Raw genomic sequence first — 16478 nt, 5'->3', positions numbered from 1 at the left:
CACTTTCATCAAGAGGTTCCCCAGTTCCTCTTTGCTTTCTGCCATAAGGGTGGTGTCATCTGCATGTGATGGTGGTGGTGGTTTAGTCGCTAAGTTGTGTCCAACTATTGCGACCCCATGAACTGAAGCCTGCCAGGCCCTCCTGTCCATGGGGTTCTCCAGGCAAGAATACTGGAGTGGGTTGCCATTTCCTTCTCCAGGGGATCTTCCCAACCCAGGAAATGAACCCAGATCTCCTGCACTGCAGGTAGATTCTTTACCTACTGAGCTATGAGGGAAGCCCTATCTGAGGTTATTGATATTTCTCCCAGCAATCTTGATTCTAGCTTGGGCTTCATCCAGGCTGGCATTTTGTACTCTGCATATAAGTTAAATAAGCAGGGTGACAATCTACAGCCTTGATGTACTCCTTTCCCAATTTGGAACCAGTCCATTGTTCCATGTCCGGTTCTAACTGTTGCTTCTTGACCTGCATACAGATTTCTCAGGAGGCAGGTAAGGTAGTCTGATATTCCCATCTCTTTCAGAATTTTCCACAGTTTGTTGTGATCCACACAGTCAAAGGCTTTAGCGTAATCAGTGAAGCAGAAGAAGATATTTTTCTGGAATTCTTTTGCTTTTTCTGTGATCCAGTGGATGTTGGCAATTTGATCTCTGGTTCCTCTGCCTTTTATCAATCCATCTACAACATCTGGAAGTTCTCAGTTCATGTACTGTTGAAGCCTGGCTTGGAGAATTTTGAGTATTACTTGGTTAGTGTGTGAGATGAGTGCAATTGTGCAGTAGTTTGAACATTCTTGGCATTGCCTTTCTTTGGGATTGGAATGAAGACCGACCTTTTCAAGGACCTACCAGGAGATCTTACTGTTGATGCTAAATAGAAGCTGCTGGGGCTTCCCAGGTGGCTCAGTGGCAAAGAATCTGCCTGCAATGCAGGGGACACAGGTTTGATTCCTGGGTCAGGAGGATCCCTGGAGAAGGAAATCAAAACCCACTCCAGTATTCTTGCCTGGGATATTCCATGGACAGAGGAGCTTGGCGAACTACAGTCCATGGGGTCGAAAAAGAGTTGGACAGGACTTGGTGACTAAACATTAACAGAAGCTGTTAATTGAGTAACTCAAAACTAGCTTTTTATTTTTATATTCTTCTTTCCTTGCCATGCTAGGCCTGAAGCTCCATCCTTTGGTTATTATTCGGGCAAGGTCTAGCATCTCAACCAATCTTTTACACCAAAGATGCCTTTCATGTCATCTGGAGACTTGTCATTGTGGGGACTCCTAAGAACAGTTCTAGTTATCAATTTTACCTTGGTTTCCTGGTAGGACAATTTTAATCTGCTGGGCAACCCAGACTCACCAACTCATTCCAGAGCAGTCTAACACAGGTGTCAAGAACCTGGATTTCCCCCAGATGAACCTTCCCTTCTGCTGCCTGACCATGGTCAAGTAGCTTCATCTCTCAAATCCCTAGACTTTTCATCAGAAAAAGGGGGATAATCATTCTTAACCTTTAGATTGTAGTGAAAATAAATCTCAAACTAAAATTATGATCCAGGGAACTTCCCTTGTGGTCAAATGGTTAGGACTCCACACTCCCAATGCAGGGGGCACAAGTTCAATCCCTGCTCTGAGAACTAAGACCCACATGCTTCATGACACAGCCAGAAAACAAACAAAAAAACACTTAAAACTAGAAGTATAATCCTTACCGTCCTTCTCCAACCTGCTTTTCCTTCTGATTTCCTAGCTTAGCAAATGGCCATCACCCACTGTACATTTTGTGCAATCCAGAAAGACATCTCTTGTTCCTTCAAGTTCCACCATCAGTCAGTCATCAAGTCCTGTGAATTGTACCTCTCATCTTGAAATCATGTAGTTCCCTGCAACACTAGCACCACCGCCCTATAACTAACTAGTCTCACCAAATCCACTTTTATTATCCCAGCCCCAGCTCTAACTTTCCACACTATTGCCAGAGACATCTTTCAAAATTAAAGTGTGAGACATTGCTAAAATATTCTCAGTGCCTTCACAGTGCTCCTGGCTCAGGTAAAGAATCTTCCATACCTAAGAGACCCTAAGTGCTTCTGTTCTTTCCTTCCAGTCTTCCTTTCCCTTCCTCTATCACCTTTTGCTCATTTCTTCCGCAGAGAATGTTTACTCCATCATGCCCTTTCTCCCTTTCCCTGAAATTTTTTTCAACTTTAGTTTATTTCAAGTTAATTGCTTAATTCCCCTTTGCTCAACCTACACACCCACGACTAGGTCAATGTTTTTGATACAGGTGTTGCTAGTACGGTTTTGCCTTCTTCCATCACTCTCAGAATAATTTAAAATTCCTGTGATTATTTGACAAGTTTCTGTACTAACACTAGAATGTAAGACCCGTGAGGAACTACGTTTTGCCATATCTCCAGCACTAAACACAGCACGTGGCACATAGCACAGGTTCCATAAATATTTGTTGAATGAGTCTGTACTGCACATATGGTAACCTTCATTTTGAAGGTTACCCCACTCTCTGGTTTCATATGAAAAGCTCCATTTTTGGATTCAGCACAGGTTTAAATCATGTCCCTGTTAATCTTGAGGAGCTATGTCTTTTTGTGCTCATCTGTAAAATGGGAATGACTGTCCCTGCCTCACTGAGTTGTTGAGGCCTTAGTGAACACATGTCAAGTATCTGCCTGGCTCAGAACTCCCTCCGCGATGGAGAGTATTTACGGTTATTAACACAGGTCAGAAGGTCCTGTAAATAACCCGAGCGTTAAGCAAACAATTGTCTCTACGCCAACCTGGAGCTTCAGAGGGGGTCTTTGGCCTCAGTAGCCCGCCCCCCAACCCAAACCCAGCCAAACTGTCCAGGAAGTTTCCATCCCAGGGGAAGGTTGAGCCTGCAGGGAGGTGGCAACGAGAGGACACCGGCTGCGCTGCAGAGTTGGGGGCGGCAGCCCATCCCCCACTTGGCTCATCCGGTTCTCTGCAACTTTCCAGGTCCCGCCGCGCTCCCTGTTTGCCTGTCGGTGTGTCTGTGTCCTCCTGTCCCATGAAAGCGACGCCAGGCGCGGCCGCACCCCACCTGGCTTCTGCGAGCCCTCAGGCTTTGGGCAAGTTTGGCGCTGCCCTCGCGGGTCTCACGGCGGCCCTGGCTCTGATTTCCGGGCGTGGGGGTCGGGGGCGCGGTCCCCGCCTCCCCTGCGCGGGCCTCTCATCTGAGCCTCTCCTCTGGGGTGGCTGCACAAATACCCGGGTGTGTCCGTGTCTCCGCGGGCAGAGAAGGGTGTCAAGCGCGCTCTGTGCATTTTAATCTTGTCTAGGAGGACCTTCCTTGTCGTCAGTTCCTAGGAGGGCTACCCAGTTGGTGCAGTTTCTTTTTCCTTTGGGGATGCACATTTAAGGGTGTGTGTGTGTGTGTGTGTGTGTGTGTAAATCTTTATATTGTGGGGCAACTCTTAATTAGAAGTCCATGAGATTTTAATCCTTAGTTCTTTCCTCCTAAAGCTTTCTTTAAATATGTTGCAAATTGGTGTTTTTCTCTTTCCTTACTTGAAGTTCATTTTACTTAATTTTCAAGCAACGATACAATACAATGTTATAATATACATAATAATATGTATTCTGTTGTTAAACATTTCTCAATACTCCTGTACCTATCAAGCTTAACGTTAGATTTGAACCTTGAAAAAATATACCTATTTAAATAATACAAAGTATTCCTGTAAATTTTTTTGAAAAGTTAGAGTACACCAACTGATGAACTTAAGTTTAAAAAGTGGCCAAATGCAAATGTTAACTCCACAAAGCCACCAAATCAATGGATACTATTTATGGTTTTGGATTTTCAAAGGGCAGTTTTGCAGTATCTGTCAGATTGTCTTGAAAATCAGGTTCTGATCTTAATCCTGAAAGGGTTAAATAACTTGTAGGTCGCTTTTACAATAGCTGACTCATAATACATCAATAACATCCTAGGGTGTGTGGAATCAAATAGCTTAAATTAAATGAAAATAAGTTGAAATATTTGTCACTATGTTGTATGTTTTATCAGTTTAGATGAGTTGCAAGTAAATAATTTCCTAACCTTTTAAGGATGAACAGCTACTATCTACACACTTTGAATATTTTATATGCATGGTCATCACAGTTTACACTGGTGATAGTGTATATGCATTTCCAATCAACAAATAGCAAGGTATCTGTGTTATTCAATGGTTAACAACCCACACTTTTCCATAAAGGTGACATTATATAAAACTGTAGAGATTACTGAATAGTATCAAAAGACCATTTTGAGAATCTGAAGATAAAATCATTAGGGATAAGTTAAGAGATATAGGGTAATGAATTATTGAAAAAAAATCATATGGTAGCATAGATATCAAAGTCTCAATTAGCACATGAAATAGTTAATTTTGTTTTTGTCTTAAACGTAGGTTTCCAGAGCATTAAAAAAATCCTCTTAGGTTTGTTAAACCTTTAGTAGAAGATTATAGCCAATGTTTTGTGTTTGGTGAATAGCTGTTTGTCTCACTTTATTTACTTGGTATTGGATATTTGTCAATGTCATTTCATATCTACAGAAAATTCTTACGCTCTATGGAGGTAGTGAATGTGTGTGTGTGTGTCTGCCGGAGGTCACATGACAGTTTCATCCTATTTGGTGGAGCAGCTTGACTCCCCCCCCCCTGCTTTTGGTGATGGTTGTGAGTGCAGAAGTTGATTGACAGATGCATGCCAGAAACCCCCATTCTCCTTTTCAAAGACAACATATGATGGATTGCGATCTCTCAGCCCAGCAGGACACGGGGACCATGCAAGCTGTAATTGGTCAGGTATGGAGTCAGCCATTTCTCAACTCCCCTTTTTTCCACAAGGATCTCACCATATGATTCACATAATTCATATTTACAGTACCATCTTTCTATCTGTATCTTCAGCTACCTGCCAGCGTAGCACTGAAAGTGCGAAAGGGAAAAGGCACCCATTAAAATCTAGCCAGGAGAGCTCAGCTTCAAACTTCAATGCGATGCTTACAAACCCAAACTAATACAACCACCAAAAAAAAAAAAAAAGCAGAAACAAATTGAATTTATCCTTTGGCCTTAATGTTTAAAAATATATATATTTTAGAATTTATTTTCTGTTGAGAGATAGTGATCTCTGAAAGAAAGTGTGAGAAGAGAATAAAGTAGTATGTTTTCACGGTAGTAGTTAACAATTTTCTGTTAAATATTTTGATTTGGACTGTCTTCTGTCGCTCTTTCTTGCTCTCTCTCCCTTGCTGTATGGAAAATATAAATACATCAATGCACGTGCCTTTACTCCCAACCCAGATAGTGTGTGATCGAGCCTGGGAGATGTATGTAGTGGTCTTGGCCGCTGCAGAGGGGCAAGCTGCAAATTAAACACTGCCACAGTCTGAAAGGTCCAGGTGGTCTGCCCGCGCCTCCTAATGCAATCCACACAACAGCTTTAATAAACAGCTCTATTTAGTGCCTCCTCCCTGTATCCAGGGAGGTGAACTGGTCTGGGGCTGCTGTGATGAAATGCCAGAAGAATATCTCTCAGAGGCCTCACAAGCTGATTTTTAGAGCTTTCCCGTTCTGTCGTCTTTGTCTTCCAAATGGGTCAGTGAGTCTTGCTCTTTTCTCTTTTGGTGCTTTCTGTGAAATCGGTAGTTTCTGTTTGAGTGTAAATGTTTGCATCCTGAGGTAAATCAGAAGAGGAAAGGGTCGTTGTATTTTCATTTGCCTTCCAATAACGGAAGGGACGAGAGGGAGGAGAGTGCCCTGCTGCAAAAGAAGGGTGATTTTTCTGACTGTGATGGGGGTGGGGTGAGGGAAAAGGGAATATATGGGGTTGCTTTCTGGTTTTTTTTGTAATGTATTTTTGACCAAAATTTTTCCGAGTTTTATCTCTGCTTACTTAGGAGCTGTGAACCCATAAATCAGAATATGGTTACGAATATTTATGAACTCCTAAAAGTTTTTTCTTTTTTCCTTTTTGTATTTTTGCTCGCTTTCCAATCAAGACAGGCTGGTGAGGTGATGACCTAAAATTTGTTTGCTGTATGTTAATAGCGTGGAAGGAAATATACCATCTTGCTGTGTTTTCAACAGAATTATAGCAAAGCACTTTAGAGGTCTGAAAGCACATGGTTTATTAATACCAGCATGCTTCATAATACATTTTACAAGGAAAATGTCAGATATATAATGCCATGTTTCCACAGGTTCACACTATTTTAAAAGCAGTAGATAACTGCTTGAACAGAACAGTATTTTTTAAAACTTTCCAGTTGGTTTTTGTTATACAGACGTAAATAGAGTGAAGTCTCTGGTCATATATTTGTCAGAAAAAAATATGTAAAGACTGATTTTATACACTGTTAATACCCATTTCAGTGTTCACTGATGAGCAAGCAGGTATGTGAAATATAGCTAAAGTAATGATGCCATGTGGAAATAAATACATACTTGTTAAAATAGATAACCGTTTCATGTTGAAATAAAACTTAAGCTCTGATAACTGTTTTATCCTGCTAAATAAAACTTTTGTTGGTTGGCAAGCATGTTCTCACTTCTGTAGATCATAGTATGGTCTTAATACTGTGCAAAATTACTGTGTTTCAGTACCAAAAATGAAAAATTTCCTTTTGTATATATTTCCCTTAGTTGGAAAAAGAAAGCTTGGTTAAAACAAACAGAAGAGATACTTCTGTTATTTGATATTGTTTATCGGAATTAATTGTTGATGTATATATTTTTAAAAGGTTCAAGAACATACTGAAAGATAGGAAATGGCATATACTTTACAGATATCAGACTTAAACTTCTAATTTGTCAGGATTTCATGTTGGTTGTTATTACTACAGCGCTCTGGATTTTGTGTGTACTTTAAATGATTTTTAAAGGCTTTTACGTGTGTCCAGAAACTATATATGTTAATTATTTGTTATGGATACCTACTAAATAGTTGCATCAAAATAGCCAATTTTTTTCTGAGGATTTCATTTCTCATAAATTATTTGATAAAAACTCAGATACTTATGTCCAACTAGTAAATTATAAAAGCAATTATTCTGAAGGTTGTAAAATTTTCTGTACTAAAAATGGTTTTGTACATTTTTAGTTCAAAAACTGAAACACTATTTTTTGAAAACCGAAACAGTAATATTCAAAAGAAAAGAAAGATAGCATCCTGTCCCATATGCATATCACAAAAATCAGAAAACCTAATTGAATCCATATCTATAGCTATAAAAAGAAAGATGATATCCAGATTTGAAATTATTTCCTTTTAATTGTTATAGTACAGATAATAATACTGACTCAAACCACTACTTCTAACAATAAGGACAAGAATGTGAAAACAATTTTCCTTGCTTTTCAGTCACTTATAATCAGAAAGAGATGGTTTATTTTTCTGCTTTTGATTTCAATATTATCTTTTCCCTACTCACCAGGTGTGAATCAGTCTCAGTTGATGATACAAATGTTTGTGAGTGTTCCTTCTCAAATACATACTGAAATAATAATTATTTTTGTCCTTTTATTTTTCCTTCTGGTCTGAGTTCTGTTCCTACATGGCTTTGAGTTGGAGAAGCAAATCACTCGTTTTCAATGATATTTTCCTTTCAGAAAGATTCCCATGAAACAGTTCTTCAGGTTTTTTCATTCATCTCTGGGATCACATATCTAGATGCTTCAACTGGAGGGGACGAGAACTTCTCTGTGCTGTTGGTCAAGATCCAGCTCTGGGGAGTTCCAAGGGCTACATGGAAGGGATATTGTTCCTACATGCCTTCCCCCAGGGCCTTACCTCCCCAAGCCAGCAGTTAAGCAGTCTTGAACTTAAGAACAAACTCTCTGCCTAGTATCTCAAGATCAAGAAACGTGGTTCATTCATACAGTTTTTGGGAAATCAAGCGGGATTTTTGGTAGTTATCTCTAGCAAGCTTACTAAACCTTGGAAGCATAGGATGGATTTTACCTTTAGATGATTTTCAAATCAATTCAGACTAAACAGTTAAGCAGGTTCTGAACCATGAGTTTGAATAGCATTTAAAAATGAAGACACATTTCCACCTCTCATGGCCATTCAGTGTTTACTGCATCTGTTTTGCAGACCTGAGCTTGTGAGTGACAGATTAGTTTATCAGTATTACAGACCTCTTGGGTTTTTTTCTTTCTTTTTTTTCTCATCTCATGCAGACGGGTCATGGTGTCCAATCCTCTTCTGCCACCGCTGTCCCCAGAGGACCCTTGGCTAGCCTGCCATCTTGATGTGTAGGCCTCAAGGTCCAGGCTTGGCTGTGTTTCTATGTACTGACTTCTGCAAATATTACAGGACTGAGGCTATTAAATTAGTTGTTAGTAAAAACAACAGATGAGGCAAATTAGATAAAAATATGTATTGGGCAGATCTAAGAGTTTGCTGGGAATGGCAGAGACAGCAGGATGAAGGGGCTCCTGTGTGCACTCCCAGTGGACATGGCTGAAGTACGCGGAGAAGAGTGGAAAAACCATATTTAACAGCATATCAAAAGCTTTTGTGGTTTTCCTTACCAGTAAAATGGGTCTTTTTTTCTCCAAGGTAGATTTGGATGATTTAAAGTGTTTGAAAGTGGCACGTTAGAAAGTGGATGCAGTTGTCTGAGACCATGGTCAGTGAGTGTGCTAAGAGCTCAGAAGGGGAGTGAATGTGGCTAACTGGGTGCTTTTGGCTTAATGGTATTTCAGTGTGTGTTTTTTTCTTATGAAATTTCCAGACACACAAATATTTTGATGTTACAGTATCAAAACAATTTTGTAGTGGGTTTGTTTATACTCTCCCTTGTTCCCAGAAGTATTTTAATGATACTTAAAAAACAGTATGCTTATCTAGAACATACTCAAGCTGATGTGAAATGGAGGTGGCCTAGGGAGAGAGGACCCTGTAAATAACATGCTTGCAGATTGTTCTTACTCCGTGGAGACTGCTTTCCATGCCCCTTCCATAAAAATTAAACTTTGAGGCTAACCTAACCCTATCTTATGGGTGCCAAGCATAACTCTCATATACGTTTAAAAAGTCATTTTTTGTTGGTATGAATGCCTATTTTTTGGGAAACTGATATATTCACTTTAACAAATTTACATATTTTGAAGATATGTAATTATTATCATTTGGATTTAATTAGGAATACTTTTTTCAGAGTACTGTTATAGGTAAATAGTCTATCACTAAGTTGCTTCAGTCGTGTCAACTCTTGCAACCCTGTGGACTATACCCTGCCAGGCTCCTCTGTCCATGGGATTCTCCTGGCAAGAATACTGAAGTGGGTTGCCATTTCCTCCTCCAGGAAAATAGTCTATTAGAAAAAATGCAAATTAATTAAGGATTGTTCTTTCTGAATACAGAGTGGTGCTGGTATGCTTTTTATAAGTGGGAAGCTCAACAAAACTGAATTTGTACTGTGTATTTCTAACTAGCCTTAAATGCTTCATGCAATATTCCACTTAGATGAAAGTTGATGTTAGCTTTTTATATTCTATCAGATGAACTCAATTTTTATTATCTTTAAAATATTTTAAAATTTAAGTTCAGTGTTACTTGAGCAGTAGTTTAAATCACAAAGCTAATTTTGTCCCTTAAAGTAAAACTTGTCAGTATAGTAATAATACTATACAATAATGTTAACAATAATACTGAACAAGAAACACATGAAATCTGGTTTTGAAACTAAATTTTCTTTTCTATTTTTAAGAAGATTTAGTGAAACTTTCTCTATATACTATTTAGGTATTATTTATTTTAGTGCTTAAGAATTGAAAGCTTTTGGATTCATATCTCGAGAATATGGAGAGAGGTTGTTGAAACATGTCAAACACGAATGCTTGTGAAAGAAAATTTGAATGCAATATATTTCCTGTATATAAAATCGATAGTACTTGTTCTATAGGTCATTGAAAGAAGGTATTCTTTCCTTGACCATTTTTGCTATGTAAACTGCATTTAGTCCAACAGTTTGAAGCATCTTTCTGTTTTCAATTTCATTGTTTACTAAAATTACAGTTTAACATGTTCATAAATATTGAAAAACTCTACTTTTCAGTTGCAAAATGATTTCATATAAACTGTTGCTTTTTAAAATGCTTGATTGAGTAGAAAATTAAGTTGGGAAATAAAATGCAAATATAAAAGGGTCAGACCTGAAGAAACAGTGTTCAGAAAGGTGAGTAATGATCTGAATTTGAACACTGAAAGAAAATCCAACTTATAAAACTTTTAAATAAATTAGTATTTTGTAACCAAAGTTTTACTTGGGAAATAATAGTTGCTCTAAATATACTTTCAAGCCTGCTTTTATATTCTTCTTTACTCCCTTCCTTCCTTCTTTTTTTTTTTTGGTAGGTGAAATGTGTTTCTAATAAAGTAAATTACCAGGTAAAGCTTGGTTCTGGGATCACATGTCATTTATTCTGTTGATCCATCATATCTTGAGCTGGTCCAAAATTGTAATCAAATTTATAGAAGAGGTTGTGAGAAATTGTCATTACATTTTAGTAAGATTCATTTTCCTTTCTAGCTATTATTTTCTTGTTCTTCCTAGTTATACAGTGTGAGCCGATTATGGTGGAAATTGACTATTATTTGATAAATTCTTTCCTGGTTTGCCGTATGCTTGTATTACTTTCTTAAGCACATCTGTAAATGGCCATATTATTGTTATTTCAAGGTTTCCACTTCTTTTAAGTATAAAACCTTTATATGTAAGTAGTAGAAAAATTATTGAAAACATTTCTGATTACTTAAAGACAACTCTCTAAATTTTTAAAAGCACTTTCTTTTTCAAAATGGCTGGTTTTGGAAAATAGCTTTTTGTCTTATCACTAGCTTTAAAACCCCCATGGTATGAAGAACTCTTTCTTCTAAACAGAGAGGTTAGCTGTTGATACTTGGTACTGATTCTAGATGAATTGTAACCTTATTCCCTTGGCAGCATTTTTTTAACCAGAGAATAAGAAAGAAAACTGAGGAGCAACAGAATATTCTAAATTTCACCTAATTTCAGTACACTGCAAGGGGTGGATTATTCCAGTGGGAAGAGATACTCCTACCATTTCTAGCTCCCACCTCCTAAAGGTCAGAGATGCAAATCAATGTCTGGACACCTTAAATGAAAAGGACATAGTTACTTAAATGCATTGCTCTGTTAGTTTGCTCTCTTCCTTCAGTGTCATTTTTCCATCAGCTTTTCTTCTCTTTTCCACTGTAACCCAGAGTCAGTCAGATGAGTAATAAGTGAAAAGTGAATCCTTGTGGGCTGCCCAGGCAGCAAAGGGCACTGGAAAGAGAGACAAGACCTGAAGCAAAACAAAGCAGAATGCTAGCAGAAAAGTCACCAACACACTTGCTTCTGTACTTAATTTTTTGGTGAGGTATTTCATGAGCTTCCTTCAGTTTCATCTAGCAATAGCAGATCATGTAAATACATAGTAAAGCAGTATTTTAGAACAAGACCTGTAAAATTTTAAAACAAAGCCAAAAGGAAAAATACTAGCTTCACAGTGCTGGAAAAAGAATTTTAAAATTAAGAAATACTTTTTTTCTGGAGCTTTTTACAAGATTTTTTTATGACTGCCTGGGTGCTGTGAAATAGCAACCTTGTTAATAATATACATGTTTCTGGTGGTTGATATGATGTTGACTCTGCATATTTTACAACTTTGACTTTTCGTGATTAATCAGAAGCTATTTTAAGAAAATGTCTATTTCTAACACCTAAAAACTTAAACATATATACTTTTAAAAAGATGAAATATATATTACATGGTGCTTTTAGCCTTGATCAGAGGAATTCCAGTAGACTTGTCTTTAAAAGAACAAACTGCATCTTTAGAGAAAACTTTGTTTTCAGTGCAGAATTTATACACAGATTTTTTTTTTTAATGAAAGACTTGATTGTTGAGAGTGAGAGGCAAATATTGCACCAATGCAGAGGCATGGGTACCAGAAGCCCTAGTGGATATTGAAGATACGTGTCAGGAAAGGTAGATATGGTTATCATTACCATCTTTCAAATTCCATATATATGCAGTAGTATACTGTATTGGTGTTTTTCTTTCTGGCTTACTTCACTCTGTATAACGATAACCCTATATGCGAGACAGAATAAGAGACACAGATGCATGGAACAGTCTTATGGACTCTGAGGGAGAAGGTGAGGGTGGGACGTTCTGAGAGAATAGCATTGAAACATGTATATTATCGTATGTGAAACAGAATACCATTCCAGGTTCAATGCATGAGACAAATGCTCAGGGCTGGGGCAATGGGATGACCCAGAGGGATGGTATGGGGAGGGAGGTGGGAGGGGGGTTCAGGATGGGGAACACATGTAAACCCATGGCTGATTCATGTCAATGTATGGCAAAAACTACTACAATATTGTAAAGTAATTAGCCCCCAACTAAAATAAATAAATTTATTAAAAAAAAAAGGTAGATATTTCTTAGATCAAAAGAAAAAAAAAGAAAGGTAGATATTTCTTAGATCTTCAGTTACATTCCTCCAAAATTGAAGAGCAGCATGGGCAAGAAATGGAGCCAGGCACCTACTATTAGGCTAAGCCAGGGCAAACTTGCTTCAGACAGACCTAGTTAATTCTATAAGCCTTAAATAACACTTGAAAACAAGCTCTTTCAACCTTTTGGAGAAAAGGTTGAGAGTTGGGATAAATGTAAAATGCTGCTTAGTGTGCACGAATAAAGCCGAGAACATCAGGCTCATTTCACTCTATGTCAGCCCTGATGATTCATCGTGATGGTCAGGGCAAACTGTGGTCTCTGGGTTGAAACAATTTTATCCATTTTTTTTTTTTAAACAGAATGTTCCAGCTTGGATCTTATATCCTTAGGGTTCCAATATTGAATTCTGAATCCGGAAACTTAATCTTGCAGCCAGATTTGACAAGATGCTGGTTGAATGGGAGGCAGAAGTGATGATTGTGGGATGAAATGCCCCAGGTCAGAATTTGGGAAAATAAGATATTTTGTGGAAATTTGGCTATGATATAAGAACCCCACATTTGAAAATTTCTCACTACTCACATTAGCAGATGGTGTTCAAGGATCTGAAAAGTAGATCACTGCTGTATTAATTTTCTCTGCTTCAAGTCTTTCGTTAACAGAGGGAGTTTTTACACATTCTTAGGTGCGTTTCTTAGTGTATTTCTAATGTTGCTAATATAAAAGGTGTTTGTAGTAACAGTCAAAATGTTTCTGGGAACAATGAATAACATTATGGCTCAAATCTAAGACAGTCATACTTTGTTCCTGGCAAAAAAGTTAATACTTAGTTCAGGAACTAAAGTTGTTTCTTTTTAGAAAACTTTTTCCATTTGTAAACATTTGGTGGTGGTGGTTTAGTTAGTAAGTCCTGTCCAATTCTTGTGACCTCATGGACTGTAGCCCACCAGGCTCCTCTGTCCATGTGAATTCTCAGGCAAGAATACTGGAGTGGGTTGCCATTTACTTCTCCAAGGGATCTTCCCAACCCAGGGATCAAACCCTGTATTGCAGGCGGTCTCCTGCATTGCATGTGGCTTCTCTACTGACTGAACCACCAGGTAACCCTAAAACAAAACTATGTATGTATTTCCAGAGACTAAGGAGTTTAGAATAAAACTGAAAATAAGGCAATCTAATTATTGAAAACACGTACACACACCTCTTAGTCATTATAGGGGTACCTGATGATTTAACCTCTAATAATCTAAAAATGGGCTTTCCAGATGGCTCAGCCATAAAGAATCTGCCTGCCAAAGCAGGAGATGCAGATTTGATCCCTGGGTCAGGAAGATCCCCTGGAGAAGGAAATGACAACCCAGTCTAGCATTGCCTGGGAAATCCCATGGACTGAGGAACCTGGTGGGCTACAGTATAGGATTAGAAAAGAGTTGGCTACAATTTAGCAACTAAATAACAACAAATCTAAAAATATGTTAACTCTATGTTTTCGGTTTTAATACATGAAAAAATTTTGGACCATCATGTTTGCTTAAAATACTCCTCCTCTCAACTAAATTGTTCAAGACAATGGATAAATATTTTGCAACTTCTAGAGATCAAGATCATCTTAGAAATCTGAACACATAGTTGATCAATATGCTGCAGAAGGATGATTATTGTGGTTATTTCCTTCCCCAAACAGGGGTTCTTTGTTGGGCAGTATAGTTCTATTTTATATCAGCTTTCTACAAGTACTAAAATATATCAACTGGAATTGTTTTTTCTCTTTCTACCATGATTCATCATATAGAAATTAAGCAACTAGTTCAGGCAGAGAGTGAAGTATCTGAGTAACACCTGCAGAGCAATTCTTTTTTTGGGGACCAGAGAAAGGTTTATTGCAGGACTAAGCAAGCAAAATAGGTGGCTTATGCTCAAAAGCAACCTGAACTCCATGAACACAATTCTTATATGCATATTATTGAGGCAAGTTATATAATGGAAGCCTACAAGTCTTTAAAAAAAATTTTATTGAACAAATTATAAGTCATGCATGCTTATGACAAATAATTTCAACACAGAAAAGTATAGAGTGAAACATGAAGTACCTCATCATTTAACTCCTCAGAAATAATCATCATCAGTAACTTCTTGTACCTTCTTCCAGAAATTTTCCCTTCATGTATAAGCATAGAAAATTTTTATACAATCTAAGTTGATCCATACTGTACAGAGTTTTGCAAATTACTTTTACATTTTAAAATTGTATTTTTAACATGCCATATTGCTACCAGGAAATCTGTGCTCTTCTCTATAGTATTGCATTTTATGGGTACACTACTTTATTTAACAATTTTCTCTTTTTTAAATTAAAAAAAATTATTGAAATATAGTTGATTTACAATGTGTTAATTTCAGGTTCACAGCAAAGTGATTCATATATTTATGTGTGTGTGTGTGTGTGTGTGTGTGTGTGTGTGTGTGTACCTACTCTTTTTTACATTCTCTTCCATTATATGTTATTACAAGATATTAAATATAGTTCCCTGTGCTATACAGTAAGTCCTTGTTGGTTATCTATTTTATATATAGTAGTGTGTGTATTTTAATCTCAACCTCCTAATTTTATTTTATTTTATTTATTTATTTATTTTTAAATAAATTTATTTATTTTAGTTGGGGGCTAGTTACTTTACAATATTGTAGTCGTTTTTGCCATACATTGACATGAATCAGCCATGGGTTTACATGTGTTCCCCTTCCTGGACCCCCTCCCACCTCCCTCCTCATCCCATACCTCTGGGTCATCCCATTGCCCCAGCCCTGAGCATTTGTCTCATGCATCGAACATGGAATGGTATTCTGTTTCACATATGATAATATACATGTTTCAATGCTATTCTCTCAGAACGTCCCACCCTCACCTTCTCCCTCAGAGTCCATAAGACTGTTCTATGCATCTGTTCAACCTCCTAATTTTAATCTGTTGTCTTTTTAAAAAATATTGATCTATAATTGACATTTGACATTACTTTCAGGGTATAACATAAGGATTCAATATTTGTACATATTGTGACATGATCACCACAATAAGTAACCAGTTATCTCTTGATGAGCACCCGGCTTTTCAAATATAACTTCCTCTCTGTAATGAGACCAGCTAGCGAGATGTTTCATTTCTCTTAGCATAAAAAATTCTAGAATCTTCCAAAAGGGGTTTTGCTTTATCAAAAGAACTTTAAATAGTGACTCCTAAAAGAAGGTGAGGTGTAATGTTAAAAGAGAAGGATAGCTTATGCCACAAGAATAGATATTTGTCACTTATATTGAATACTCAAACCAGTTAAAATTAGCACTAAAGATCATAGTATTGTATTTAGTGACAAAGAAGGAAGAATAGGAGATAATAACATAAAGAGACTCTTCTCATTCAGATATGACCTAAAAAATCTCTTGTTTGTTCCAAGCTGAACAAAATGCATAACTTACTTTCTTTCATGGTCCTCAGTGTTATTTATTAAGCTAATTGACAGAGATCTATGATTCCAATGCCTTATTCAGTTAGTATACCTAGATTACTGAAAAGGAGACCAGAAGAAATTCATGGTAATTAATGTCAGTTAAATTCCTGTTTTCTATATTTCATATTGTCAGACCAAACCTTCAACTGTGATTTGTAGGTTAAATAATACAGTCAGGAGGAGGGCTGAATCAAAATTAACCAGACATAGTGCCTGAAATCAACTAATTTAGGATTTTGGTAAAGTAGACAAAATATGTGCTACTTAAATATTTAGTAGTTAAGAGTAATGTTTTATGTTTCTTTTTTAGGATATATTTCTCATTCATTTTAACCACATCATTTCACATATACTAAGATGAGAAGTGGAAGTAAGGAAATCATATTTGTGTAAGAGATGGAAGTGTAGGCTGATTATGACAAGAACAGTCAAGGTACTCTCTGAACTGATCCTAGGGAGCT

General features: G+C 37.3%; 1 protein-coding gene across 1 annotated transcript in view; it reads left to right on the top strand.

Moving 5' to 3' along the window:
• The first annotated feature begins 4729 nt into the window (after positions 1-4729).
• The window catches only part of POU6F2 (POU class 6 homeobox 2), a 496249-nt gene continuing 484500 nt past the window's right edge, over positions 4730-16478 (top strand). Inside the window, exon 1 of the mRNA XM_081537443.1 lies at positions 4730-4834. Coding sequence (XP_081393569.1) covers positions 4730-4834 — 105 coding nt within the window. The remainder of the gene's footprint in view (positions 4835-16478) is intronic.

The sequence above is a fragment of the Giraffa tippelskirchi genome, chromosome 10, assembly GCF_054371585.1.
Source record: "Giraffa tippelskirchi isolate mGirTip1 chromosome 10, T2T-mGirTip1v1.2.pri, whole genome shotgun sequence".
Lineage (NCBI taxonomy): Eukaryota > Metazoa > Chordata > Mammalia > Artiodactyla > Giraffidae > Giraffa > Giraffa tippelskirchi.
The sequence above is the reverse complement of the archived record's forward strand: the minus strand, read 5'-3'. Positions and strand labels throughout refer to the sequence as shown.